Genomic DNA, 14,583 nt, shown 5'->3' with positions numbered 1-14,583 from the left:
TACACATAAGTTCTGATGTCATGCCTGACTCCAAACATGTCCTCAAAAAAGCCCAAAAAAACGCCTGCAACAAAAAGCCGGGTGTAAAAGTAGCAGAGCCACTATCCTGTTCTATATTAATTCTAATACAAACAAACTTTTTTATGGTTCTGGAAATGCTACAGAGATGAAACTTCACATGTACACCTTTTAGACCCCCCAGACACTAAATCCAAAGAAATCTCTTTTTTTTTTTTTTTTTTCAATAATTTTTTCAATAATTGGCTCTCTATCAAAAATGACAATTTTTAAGAACTTTTTTTGTGTGTGACTAATAGTCTCTGGGGCATGACCCAGAACCCTAGGCACTTTTTAGGAGCATTTATTGGGTTTTAGGGCTTCAAAATGGTGTTTTTTGATTACCGAAGTTCGGGTCTCATTGATTTCAATGGGGTTCTGAAATCCAGGCCGAACTTTCGGGAAGTTCGGGTGTTCTGGTCGAACCGAACTTTTCAAAAGTTCGATCATCCCTATTTAGGAACAGGTCTAGTGGAAAGGAGCCATTTAAAGCCTATTGCACCTAACTTCTGACTTCAATTCATTTCACCATAATGGAGAAATTTAGCAGAAATTCTCAAATTTTTGCCAAAATTTGGGCAAATGAAAACCTTCAATTTTGCTCATGAAGGTCAGTTTAAACTGGAAAATCATAATAGCAGTCGATGGTTCACTTGATTAGGACTGGATGTAGGTGGTGGCCCTGAAGCTTGCACCTTTAATAATAAAATCCTATGGCCACCAGTTGTCTGGACCTAAACCCTAGTTTTCTCAAAGCACTGTGTATCATAAACTGTTACCATTTTTTAAACACTCGTTGACAACTTTTTTTCTATTGTGCTACAGCTTGGTGCTGCTGATTTCCTGCAGCCTCTTTGCAGTCATTTTCTGTCTATATGCACTCCAGTGAGGGTGAGCATTCTCAGGACGGGTTTTTCTGATGTGACGACACAATCATGCATAGTAACTCCAAAAATCAATATTACTGGAGGGATTGCGTCTCTGAGTGGGCGATTCTATATAATTAAGGGTTGGGCGAAATCTGGGTGGGACAAGCAAGAAGGTGGGCATTAAATGTGTGGGTCATGCATGCGGGTGACGGTATCCTGGGAACTGGAATTCGGTCAAAGATGTTGGCAAGTGTGCCCATAGGGCTTGCTTATACTGGTGTTGCCATGTGAAGAGCCATCTGTAGTGGATTGATTTTTAGAGGGCTTTCAACATGCACTAAAGGAGCGTTATGTTACCTCCTCTCCACCTGTTTAAACCTCTAAAAATCTACACCACCATGCCCCAACTGCAGGGGAGGAATGGGCCAGGGGGCAGGGGGGCAATTGCCGCCTGGGCAGCTCTGATTCCCCGTAAAAAAGCTGTGCCACTTCTGCCACAGACAAGCCTAAAGGCTTGCTGGTGAAAAGAAGTAAAGAGTCCCCACCACTGACCTACTTGGTGCGGGTTGAAGACAAGGACAGAGCGCAGGCCTCCCCCTCCCCAGCAGGATGATGTAAACTGTGTCTGAGCAGAGGCCGGCACCATCCCCACTGGAGACTCTTCTGCTCCGGCTAGCCCTGACTAAGCTGTCCCAGCTCTCCCAAACCGCCCCCTGCTGGCCAGGTCGGGAACCCGGATTCACCCGGTGAGTAGAGAGTATCTGGAGCGGAGCTTCAGCTTGGAATGGGGGTCAGGAGGAGGATTGGGAGAGTATGAGGGCAAGTGGGAGGGGGGCCAAGTCGCTGCACCATGGGCCTCTGGTTTGTACTTGCCCCCTGGGCCAAAAGTGGCCAGTCTGCCCCTACCCAACTGCATGCAATTGTGGCATAGCCCTATTTGGGTTTGGGGGGGGGTTGGGGGGATTGGATCTTGGATTATGGCATGTGAACCCCCTTTACTGATTTTGCAACTTAAGGGGGAGCAGCTAGGGAGTGGTAAAAACACAGCTCAACCATGTCTTTTTACCACCCCCTAACTGTAACTGTAAATGAGACCTTAGCAACATAATTTGCAGCTTGGGCAAATCTGGAAAAATTGGCAGAGCTGGTATTTTTTTCCCCAATTCCCAAATGCATCAAATGCCTAAACAGGTGCAGAACAGTTGCAAATTTGTTTGATTCCCTGAAGCTTTACACAATTTTAAATCCAGGCAAATTTGAATTTTTAAAATCCGTGAGCCCCTATTGAATTTAATTTGGAGGTTTCAGGGGAAAAAAAAAATTAGATTAGCGCTGATTTTCTACTGGTAGAAAAAAAATGTAAAACGTCGCAGTGATTTCTTTATTACCTTTTATCTGTTTCGCAGCGTCGTCATACTGCTTCGTATGTGACAAATTAACTTTAATTGGTCCAGGAAATTTTCCATGTTGCTGGAAAATTTAATTTAGGGCTAGCAAGCCTTTTTTCAGCAGTCACTTGTACGCTTCAGTTCACCTAATTTGAAAGAATAATTGTGATCGAATAAAAACAGGAACCTCAATAAGCAATCTCATAGAAAGCGGTTGGATTTTTTTTTTCACTGGTCTCGGGTTGGTTTTCTCAAATGCCCCGCGTTCAATAGAAAATAGTGGAATTTTATTTTAATTATTTTTTAATTTCAATGGAAAATCCAATCAGAATTGAAAATGAAAAAAATAAAAAATTAGAATTAAAATAAAACAATCAGATTTCCATGCTTATGGCCTGTTTAAAGCAATCCTTTCCTTTCTTAAGAACTATAAACAAGTAACCGTTCAGTGAATAAAACCTCTGCACCCAGTCCCAGTTGCCAATTGAGTGCCGCCATCTTGCCTGATATGAGAACACTATGGTTGAAAAAGACCCTGGCATTATGTGTTTTTCTTAGCCTCATGCACAGCAAAGGAAAGGTAAACCAGGCTTCCACCCCCCAGAGACCCCATTGCCCATTAAGTACCACCATCTTGCCTCATTGTAGAAGGTCATGGTTGGAAAAGACCAGAGATTGTGTGTTTTGCCTAACATGGAGAAGGTAGACCAGGCTGCCATACCCCAGGGATCCCATTGCTCATTGAGTACTGCCATCTTGCCTCATAGGAGAAGGTTATGGTTGGAAAAAATGGGGATTGTGTGTCTTGCTTTTCTACCCTATGCACAGCATAAAGAGACAGTAGACCAGGCTGCCATACTCCAGGGACCCCAGGAACCCCATTGCCCATTAAGTACCACCATCTTTCCTCATAGTAGAAGGTCATGGTTGGAAAAGACCAGAGATTGTGCGTTTTGCCTAACATGGAGAAGGTAGACCAGGCTGCCATACCCCAGGGATGCCATTGACCATTAGGTACCACCATCTTGCCTCATAGGAGAAGGTTATGGTTGGAAAAGAATGGGGATTATGTGTGCTTTTCTAGCCTATGCACAGCATAAAGAGACAGTAGACCAGGCTGCCATACCCCAGGGATGCCATTGATCATTAACTACCACCATTGTGCCTCATTGTAGAAGGTCATGGTTGGAAAAGACCCGGGATTGTGTGTTTTTCTTTCCTAGTCTATGCCTAACATAGAGAAGGTAGACCAGGCTGCCATACCCCAGGGACCCCATTGCTCATTGAGTACTGCCATCTTGCCTCACAGGAGAAGGTTATGGTTTGAAAATAACGGGGATTGTTTATCTTGCTTTCCTAGCCTATGCACAGCATAGAGAAGGTAGACCAAGCTGCCACACCTCAGGGACAATCAGATTTCCATGTGTATGGTCTGTTTAAAGCAACCCTTTCCTTTGTTATGAACTATAAACAAGTAACCGTTCAGTGAATAAAACCTCTGCTCCCAGTCCCAGTTGCCAATTGGGTGCCACCATCTTGCCTGATATGAGAAGACTATGGTTGAAAAAGACCCTGGCATTATGTGTTTTTCTTAGCCTCATGCACAGCAAAGGAAAGGTAAACCAGGCTTCCACACCCCAGAGACCCCATCGCCCATTAAGTACCACCATCTTGCCTGATAGTAGAAGGTCATGGTTGGAAAAGACCAGAGATTGTGTGATTTGCCTAACATAGAGAAGGTAAACCAGGCAGCCATACCCCAGGGACCCCATTGCTCATTGAGTACTGCCATCTGGCCTTATAAGAGAAGGTTATGGTTGGAAAAGAATGGGGATTATGTGTCTTGATATTTCTAGCCTATGCACAGCATAAAGAGACAGTAGACCAGGCTCCCATACCCCAGGAACGCCATTGACCATTAGGTACCACCATCTTGCCTCATTGTAGAAGGTCATGGTTGAAAAGACCCGGGATTTGTGTGTTTTTCTTTCCTAGCCTATGCCTAACATAGATAGGGTAGACCAGGCTGCCATACCCCAGGGACCCCATTGCTCATTGAGTACTGCCATCTTGCCTAACAGGAGAAGGTTATGGTTGGAAAAGAACACGAATTGTGTATCTTGCTTTCCTAGCCTATGCACAGCATAGAGAAGGTAGACCAGGCTGCCACATCTCAGGGACTGTCAGATTTCCATGTGCATGGCCTGTTTAAAGCAATCCTTTCCTTTGTTGTGAACTATAAACAAGTAACTGTTCAGTGAATAAAACCTCTGCTCCCAGTCCCAGTTGCCAATTGAGTGCCACCATCTTGCCTGATATGAGAAGACTATGGTTGAAAAAGACCCTGGCATTATGTGTTTTTCTTAGCCTCATGCACAGCAAAGGAAAGGTATACCAGGCTTCCACACCCCAGAGACCCCATTGCCCATTAAATACCACCATCTTGCCTCATAGTAGAAGGTCATGGTTGGAAAAGACCAGAGATTGTGTGTTTTGCCTAACATAGAGAAGGTAGACCAGGCTGCCATATCCCAGGGACCCCATTGCTCATTGAGTACTGCCATCTTGCCTCATTGTAGAAGGTTATGGTTGGAAAAGACCAGAGACTGTGTGTTTTGCTTTCCTAGCCTATGCCTAACATAGAGAAGGTAGACCAGGCTGCCATACCCCAGGGACCCCATTGTTGAGTACTGCCATCTTGCCTCACAGGAGAAGGTTATGGTTGGAAAAGAACGGGGATTGTGTATCTTGCTTTCCTAGCCTATGCACAGCATAGAGAAGGTAGACCAGGCTATCATACCCCAGAGACCCCATTGCCCATCGAGTATTGCCATCTTACTTTATTGGAGAAGGTTATGGTTGGAACAGACCCGGGATTATGTGTCTTGCTTTCCTAGCCTATGCCTAGCATAGAAAAGGTAGACCAAGCTGCCACTCCTCAGTGGCTCCATTGCCCAGTAAGTACTGTCATCTTGCCTTATTGGAGAAGGTTAGGGTTGGAAAGGACCCGGGATTATGTGTCTTGCTTTCCAAGCCTATGCCTAGCATAGAGAAGTTAGACCAGACTGCCACACCTCAGAGCCTTCATTGCCCAGTGAGTACTGCCATCTTGTCTCATTGGAGAATTTGAGGGTTGGAAAAGACCCAGGATTATGTGTCTTGCTTTCCTAGCTTATGCCTAGCATAGAAAAGGTAGACCAGGTTGCCATACCCCAGAGACCTCATTGCCCATTGAGTACCACCATCTTGCCTCATGAGAAAAGATTATGGTTAAAAAGGTCCTGGGATTGTGTGTGTTTGTTTTCCTAGCTGTGGCACAGCATAGAGAAGGTAGCCCAGGATGCCATACTTCAGAGACTTCCTTGCTTATTGAGTACCACTATCTTTTCTCATGAAAGAAGATTTTGGTGTGAAAGGTCATGGGATTGTATGTTTTGCTGTCTTAGCCTTTGCACAGCATGGAGAAAGTAGACCAGGCTGCCATACCTCAGAGACTCCTCCATCTTGCCTCATTGTAGAAGGTCATGGTTGGAAAAGACCCAGGATTGTGTGTTTTGCTTTCCTAGCCTATGCCTAACATAGAGAATGTACAAACCAGGCTGCCGTACCCCAGAGACCCCATTGCTCAATGAGTACTGCCATCTTGCCTCATGGGAGAAGGTTATGGTTGGAAAAGAATGGGGATTATGTGTCTTGCTTTCCTAGCCTATGCACAGCATAGAAAAGGTAGGCCAGGCTGCCATACCACAGACACCCCATTGCCCATCGAGTACTGCCATCTTGCCTCATTGGAGAAGGTTATGGTTGGAACAGACCCGGGATTGTGTGTCTTGCTTTCCTAGCTTATGCCTAGCATAGGAAAGGTAGACCAAGCCGCCATGCCTCAGTGACTCCATTGCCCATTAAGTACTGTCATCTTGCCTCAAGGGAGAAGGTTAGGGTTGGAAAAGACTCAGGATTGTGTGTTTTGCTTTCCTAGCCTATGCACAGCATAGAGAAGGTAGGCCAGGCTGCCACAGCTCAGAGACTTCATTGCCCAGTGAGTACTGCCATCTTGCCTCATAGGAGAAGTTTAGGGTTGGATAAAACCCAGGATTGTGTCTCTTGCTTTCCTAGCCTATGCCTAGCATAGAGAAGTTAGACCAGGCTGCCATACCCCAGAGACCCCCATTGCTCATTGAGTACTGCCATCTTGCCTCATGAGAGAAGATTATGGTTCAAAAGGTCCTGTGATTGTGTGTTTTGCTTTCCTAGGTGTTGCACAGCATAGAGAAGGTAGCCCAGGCTGCCATACCTCAGAGACTTCATTTCTCATTGAGTACCACCATCTCGCCTCATGAAAGAAGATTATGTTGTGGAACGTCCTGGGATTGTATGTCTTGCTTTCCTAGCCTATGCCTAGTATATAGACAGTAGACCAGACTGCCACACCTCAGAGACTTCATTGCCCATTGAGTTCCACCATCTTGCTTCATGGGAGAAGATTGTGGTTTGGAAAGTCATGGGATTGTGTGTTTTGTTTTCCTATCCTCAAACAATGGTGACCTGGCACCTAAAATGTAACGCCTCCATCCCTATTTAACATATACAATACAAACAATTTTTTTTGCCCATGGGACTTTAAATGAGGCATGACGTATAGCTGTGTTTTACTGTACATTATCGATTTATTCAACAACACATTAAATTGTTAATACATACATCAGAGGGTTAAACATAACAAGTTGGTTTTTATACCTGACAAGTATCAACATAAACTATACAATTCATAAAAAAAAAGAGTTTTCATAGAATCTCTCAAAGAACACAGCCAATAAAAAAGGGGGGAATGCATCCTAAAACCCAACGCATTTCGTGAAGGTTATCTTCACTTCCTCGGGAGTAGATGCCTTCCACATATTGTCTGTAAGGACCCAGCTTGATAATGGTATAAAAACATTGGTGTAATACCTCCAAACGACAACCGCCACAGGGAGGCTGACTGGCTGGGTAGCTTAGGAAGGGGGCTCATGACATCCCAACAAGACAGCCAGATGCAGCACATGGCAATGTATGGATGCGGATTGAAAGACCAAGATCTATGTGCTACCACAGATGAATGAGAAGTCCACACATAGAAAGTTACAGTCCCTATATTAAATCCAATCCGGGGTCCCACCTCCTCTCCTCTTCTCCTCTGCGACCCCCCCCCCCCCATCCCCCCAGTCTGATGAAGCTCAACACTCGCCCTCAGCTTATTTCCACTTGCCTAATGCAAGCAGGCAAGTGGAAATTGTGAGGCTTATGTATATTATGTACAAAGATAGAAAGCAGAGTCTGCATATGTAATATACATAATATACAGTATATAATATTCAAAGAGAGGCATAGCAGCATGCAAATATGGTTGGTGGGGCCCTATTGCTCAGTGGGTCACTAACCTGGAACAAGTGTCAGTTCACCTCATATATACACACTTTTGCATCATTGACTCAGTAATGTTTTGTGAAGGATCAGGATAACAGCAGCGGAGCATGCGCCTTAAAGGCAAGTCTACTATAATGGCCACCATATTCATATCTGGCTAGGTTCCTGATATGCAGATGGCCACTAGAGGGAGCTTTGAAAAGTCTATTGATGAAATATAATATTAAAATATGGAACAGAATGTAAACAAATAAGCGAACATTCCTTTGAAAAAATACTCTCATCCAAAAAAATTAATTAACAATAAATCAAAATGAGTAGTCAATGATAATATGCTATAGCTTCCCACATTTATTTATATATATATAATTACTATTATTATGTATGTACATAAGCCCTCTTTTATCGAATTGTATTGTAGCTGTACTGTTTACATTAGTTTTGTGAAGAGTTGCTCAGACTGTTGGCGCTAAGTAGATCCTGTATAGTAATATTATTATTAGTAATAACAATAATAACAATAATTATTATTATTAATAATAATAATAATGATAACAACAATAATAATAATAACAATAATACTAGATATTATTCTTATTATTACTAATAATAATAATATTAATAATAATAAAAAATAATATAAAAATAAAACAACAATTTATATTAGAGAATAATATAGAATATAGAATAATATTAGTAATAATATATATAATTATATTATATAAATGTAAATATATTAAATATATTATAATATTAAATATATATTATTACTAATAATAATTGAAAGAAAAAAAAATATATATGTATGTATGTATGTATATATATATATATATATATATATATATATATATATATATATATATATATATACATATATATATATATATATATATGTGTGTGTGTGTGTGTACATATATAAAATAATATTAGTAATGACATATGTAACTATATTATATATTATATAAATGTAAGTATGTAATTATGTTAAGTAATGTAATGTATGTTAAGTATATTGTAATATAATTTATTATTACTATATATATATATATATATATATATATATAATCATTTAAAAATGTAACAAAAAATAATAATTGAAGAAATAAAAACATAATATATACACTATATATAAATTATTTAAAAAACACACACATATATATATATATATATATATATATATATATATATATATATATATACAGTATATATAGTATGTATGAAACACACACAGACAAATATGTATAGGGACCAAATATACAAAGTTTTACATAGGGTGCAACCTCAGCTAGCCATCGCTATTTTTAATGGCATCTATAGCACTGTCACCTGCAGTGGCGCAGTGCAAAGCCAACCTATTGCAATCCAATGACAAGCACAAAAAAAAACACACGCAGATGCAGCCACAGATAGAACAGGGGATAAAGTCCTGCCGATAGGAGCTTACAATCTAGAGGTTAGCCTCTTGCAGAATCCTGGAACTGTGTGGACATCCTTTGAAGTCAATGCTACAAATAAAATGATAAGGGAAAAGATGTAGAAAGAGATGCTTAGATGAAGCAGCCAGGCCTCAGGAGTTATGGTAGCAAATTGCTGCAGCGATGCGATGCTCGATGGTACGAGACGCAAAGATGCTCCTGGAGGAAGCGACGCTGGATGAATAGGTGGCGGGAGGGGATTACGGTTGGAAAAAACCCGGGATTGTGTGCTCAGCTTCCCCTTTCAGTATAAGCAGGTCCCTGCATTTTATATAGATCCTCCTCCATCCCCCCCACCATCCTCCTCCATCCCCCCCCCCCCCATCCTCCTCCCTTCCTTCTCCATCCATCTCTCTGAGCTTGGGAAAGTGGGTTAGTGAAGATTCTGTATACACACAGTCTCAGCCTCAGCAGCATCCACTCTCTGCTCTCCCTGACTTTTTCCTTCCACTCTGGGATTGTTCTGGGATTTCTACCTACGGATACTTCCTTTTCTACGCAAGAAAAAAAAAAAAAAAAGAGCAATTACGCATCCTGCAGGATTTATACCCCCCCACCCCCATAGGATTTACTCTTCCCCCCCCCTTTCCTTGGTTATCCGGGGGGTCTCCATCTCCTCTAAGTTGGGCACTGATGAAATTTAACACTTTGGGAAATTGCCTGAAATATCGCTTTCTGGAACTGTAACTGTGGAATAAGACTTTGTGTTATTTTTTTTTTATTTTTTTCGCAAAAATTTTTTTACATTTTTTTTTATTTTTAATTTTTTTTTCTGGGTTTGCTTGAATTTTGTCACCACCAATTTGTGTTTAAGGAACTGTTTGTTTTTTTTTTTTAACTGTTGTGGTTTTTTTTTTTTTTTGGAAATTTGGGAAAAAATAAAAACAACAAATACGTTTCTTTTTTTCTAAAAAAAAAAAAAAGTTGGTGATCATGGTTTGGAGGTTGCAATCAGACAGGAATCAATTGCCGCTGTTGCTCCTAAGACTACTCTGCCTTCTTCCTACAGGGCTGCCTGTACGCAGTGTGGATTTTAACCGGAGTACCGACAACATCACCGTTCGGCAAGGGGATACAGCAGTCCTCAGGTAGGGGGCGCTCTGCCTGTGTTTTTATTTTTTTCTTATTTCCCTCTCTCTCTCTCTGTATCTGTTGACATGCTACTGAATGCTTGAGATGCTGGTCCTCAACTGAGATGCTGCGTAGTGTTGACTAAATTGCATGGGCAAGCGTTAAGCGCTGGCTTAACAAACGCAGTGTCGCGGTGTCGTGACCCTTGCGCTCATTTATAAAATGAATTGATTTTTGATTCAATAACCAGCAATTGATTATTTGTACAGTGGTACGGTTTATAAAAAAACAAACTGCTTTAAGTGTTTACAAGACCCCCTAACCTTCAAAAGCCAATCAGCGCTACCGCCTCTGTTGGCGCCATGGATGGAGGGATTTAACAACTTGCAATGCTAATCAATACATAGCATGACCCACCAGAGGTAAAGTTTGGCCTCTTGTACCTTGGGCTAAGTCTTATCCTTGCACCAGTGATTTCTACGGGCAAACCGGTTTATTATTTGGTTTTTCAATATTTGCACCGTTCAGCACATATTTGCACAAATGGTCAATTATCATAGTAATCCCATTGGTGCCCCTTTGCCCCCCCCCCCCCCCCCCAGGGTTGTGAGCCAAGCCTTCCCCTTGCTTGTAGGATCTATGGACGCTCATCAGTTCCATGGCTGGTATAGGAGAGTGACCCGATGTAAAATAGGGGTTTTGTCTGTACCCTCTGTGGGTTGGCACCCTACACAGGCTGGTTCATTGAATGTTGGTATTGCACAATATGTCTCGTATTTATACAATGGTAAATAGGTATGCAGCTGTGCAACAAAGTGACATTAGGTGTTGTGTTTAAAAGTCGCTGTCTCGACCCGAGCGCTCTCTCCTTGCCAGCCTCATCTGAGTGGCACCAGCTCATTGATTGCTCTTGCAAGATTTGGGCACTAACTGCCTTCTCCAGCAAGGTGAAAATATTACTTTGTAGTTAATGTGAAACTGGTACCCTTCTGTGCATCTCTGGTAGCCTGCCTGCACCCCTGTACTTTGCCTATATCTCTGGTACCCTGCCTGCACCCCTGTACTTTGCCTATATCCCTGATACCCTTCCTATATCCCTGGTACCCTGACTATATCCCTGGTTCCCTGACTATATCCCTGGTACCCTGCCTGCACCCCTGGTTCCCTGACTATATCCCTGGTACCCTGCCTGCACCCCTGGTTCCCTGACTATATCCCTGGTACCTTGACAGCACCCCTGGTTTTCTGACTATATCCCTGGTACCTTGACAGCACCCCTGGTTTTCTGACTATATTCCTGGTATCTTGCCTGCACTCCTGGTTCCCTGCCTGCACCCCTGGTTCCCTGCCAATATCCCTGGTACCCTGCCTGGTTCCCTGCCTATATCCCTGGTACCCTGCCTGGTTCCCTGACTATATCCCTGGTACCCTGCCTAGTTCCCTGACTACATCCCTGGTACCCTGCCTGGTTCCCTGACTACATCCCTGGTACCCTGCCTGGTTCCCTGACTATATCCCTGGCACCTTTCCTGCACCCCTGGTTCCCTGACTATATCCCTGGTACCCTGCCTGCACCCCTGGTTCCCTGACTATATCCCTGGTACCCTGCCTGCACCCCTGGTTCCCTGTCTATATCCCTGGTACCCTGTCTGGTTCCCTGACTATATCCCTGGTACCCTGCCTGCACCCCAGTTCCCTGACTATATATCTAGTACCTTGCTTGCACCCCTGGTTCCCTGACTATATCCCTGGTACCCTGCCTGGTTCCCTGACTATATCCCTGGCACCTTGCCTGCCCCCCTGGTTCCCTGACTATATCCCTGGCACCTTGCCTGCACCCCTGGTTCCCTGTCTATATCCCTGGTACCCTGTCTGGTTCCCTGACTATATCCCTGGTACCCTGCCTGCACCCCCAGTTCCCTGACTATATCTCTGGTACCTTGCTTGCACCCCTGGTTCCCTGCCTATATCCCTGGTACCCTGCCTGGTTCCCTGACTATATCCCTGGCACCTTGCCTGCACCCCTGGTTCCCTGCCTATATCCCTGGTACCCTGCCTGGTTCCCTGACTATATCCCTGGCACCTTGCCTGCACCCCTGGTTCCCTGCCTATATCCCTGGCACCTTGCCTGCACCCCTGGTTCCCTGACTATATCCCTGGTACCCTGCCTGCACCCCTGGTTCCCTGCCTATATCCCTGGTACCTTGCCTGCACCCCTGGTTCCCTGCCTATATCCCTGGTACCCTATCTGGTTCCCTGACTATATCCCTGGTACCCTGCCTGCACCCCCAATTCCCTGACTATATCTCTGGTACCTTGCTTGCACCCCTGGTTCCCTGACTATATCCCTGGTACCCTGCCTGCACCCCTGGTTCCCTGACTATATCTCTGGTACCATTTCTGTGTCCCTGGTGTCCTGCCTGCATCCTCATCTCCCCAGTAACCTGCCTGCACCCCCATCTCTCTGCTCCCCTGCCTGCATCCCCATCTCTCGAGTACCCTGCCTCCATCCTCCATCTCCCCAGTACCCTGCCTCCATCCCCCATCTCCCCAGTACAACGCCTCCATCCCCCATCTCCTCAGTACCCTGCCTGCACCCCCACCTCTTTGCTCCCCTGCCTGCATTCCTGGTCCCTTTCCAGTATCCCCCATCCCTCCGGTACCTGTGAAAATTCTCTTTGAAAGATTGACTCATCCCATCATGTGAAAATGATTAGAAGAGAGTGAATCACATGCGACGAAGCCTCCTCTGAGCTCGCAGGGAAGCTGATAAATTGCACTGCATCAATCCTCCGCTACGGGTTAAAGAATATTTTAGCGAGAGCCTCAAAGGCTTCCATTGACGCGTCCTCTCAATGTCCCGAGGTAGACAGAAATAATGGCGCGGCCTGGGGTTTAATAACCGCGTCCGTGAGGACTTAGGCCAGGATATTGGGGGGGGGGGAGCGCTGCAGAGGCGGATGGACTCTCCGGTTTGATATTGCGCTAACGCTCTGCCAGGCGCGTAGGGGGTTAACCACGCCACTCCGGTATCGCTCAGTGTCATTCTGCAATGTGTTGACGCCGAGTGCAGCGAGAACTGCTGACACGATTAAATGTATCTCATAGCCGCACGTGTGATCGTCCGACAGCCTATAGGATTCATGGCAAGGCATGCCGCTATTCCACGCACACATATGCTTATCTTCATGGCCGGAAAGAGCGCGCGTTATCAGCGGGTGCGTGGAATCCGACGCGGCTCTTACAGCCGGCCCATGCATATGGCTTTTCCAACAACTCATTTTTATTTTATTTTTATACTCCTTTTATACAGCTTTTTCTTTCAGATATAAAAAAAGAAAAGCAAAAAAAAAAAAAAAAAAAAAACCCACAAAATAACCCCCCCCCCCCCTAAAAAAAATCCAGCAAACACGAAGCAAAAACATAAAAACAAACAAAAAAAGAAACTCACTTTATACAGATTTTTCTTTCAGATATAAAAAAAAAAAGTAAAAAAAAGAGCAAAAAAAAAAAACAAAAAACCCAAAAAATAACCCTCCCCCTAAAAAAAAATACAGCAAACACAAAGCAAAAACATACAAACAAACAAAAAAAGAAACTCATTTTATACAGATTTTTCTTTCAGATATAAAAAAGAAAGCAAAAAAAAAAAAAAACCCAAAAAATAATCCCCCCCTAAAAAAAAAAATACAGCAAACACAAAGCAACAACAAAAACAAACAACAACAAAAAAGAAACTCATTTTACACAGCTTTTCTTTTAGATATAACAAAAGAAAGAAAGAAAAAGCAAAAAAAAAATAAAACCCAAAAAATAACCCCCCCCCCTTAAAAAAAATAAAAATCCAGCAAACACAAAGAAAAAACAAAAACAAACAAAGAAAAAGAAACTCATCTTATACAGCTTTTTTCTTTCAGATGTAAAAGAAAAAGAAAGAAAAAAAAAAGCAAAAAAAAATAAAAACTCTAAAAATAAACCATCACCCCCCCCCCCAAAAAAAATCCAGCAAACAAAAAGCAAAAACAAAAACAAACAAACAAAAAAAAAAAGAAACAAATTTTACATCGTTTTTTTTTCCAGATATAACAAAAGAAAGAAAAAAAAATAAAGCAAAAAAAAAATACCCCCCCCCCCAAATAATAAAAAAATAAAAATAATCCAGCTAACACAAAGCAAAAACAAAACAAAAAAAAAAAAAAAGAAACTCATTTACACAGCTTTTTCTTTCAGATATAAAAAAAGAAAGAAAAAAAAGCAAAAAAAAAAAAAAAAAACCATAAAATAACCCCCACCCCAAAAAAAATAAAATAAAAATCC

At 42.8% G+C, this 14,583-nt stretch overlaps 1 protein-coding gene across 1 annotated transcript in view; it reads left to right on the top strand.

Annotated features, from left to right (window-relative positions):
• Positions 1–10,001: 10,001 nt before the first annotated feature.
• LSAMP (limbic system associated membrane protein) overlaps positions 10,002–14,583 on the top strand; it is a 1,007,988-nt gene continuing 1,003,406 nt past the window's right edge. Inside the window, exon 1 of the mRNA XM_082245475.1 lies at positions 10,002–10,283. Coding sequence (XP_082101601.1) covers positions 10,129–10,283 — 155 coding nt within the window. The 5' untranslated portion in view covers positions 10,002–10,128. The remainder of the gene's footprint in view (positions 10,284–14,583) is intronic.

The sequence above is a fragment of the Pelophylax lessonae genome (genome assembly GCF_965119305.1).
Source record: "Pelophylax lessonae genome assembly, chromosome: 2".
Taxonomy (NCBI): domain Eukaryota; kingdom Metazoa; phylum Chordata; class Amphibia; order Anura; family Ranidae; genus Pelophylax; species Pelophylax lessonae.
This window is presented reverse-complemented; position numbering and strand designations above follow the sequence as displayed.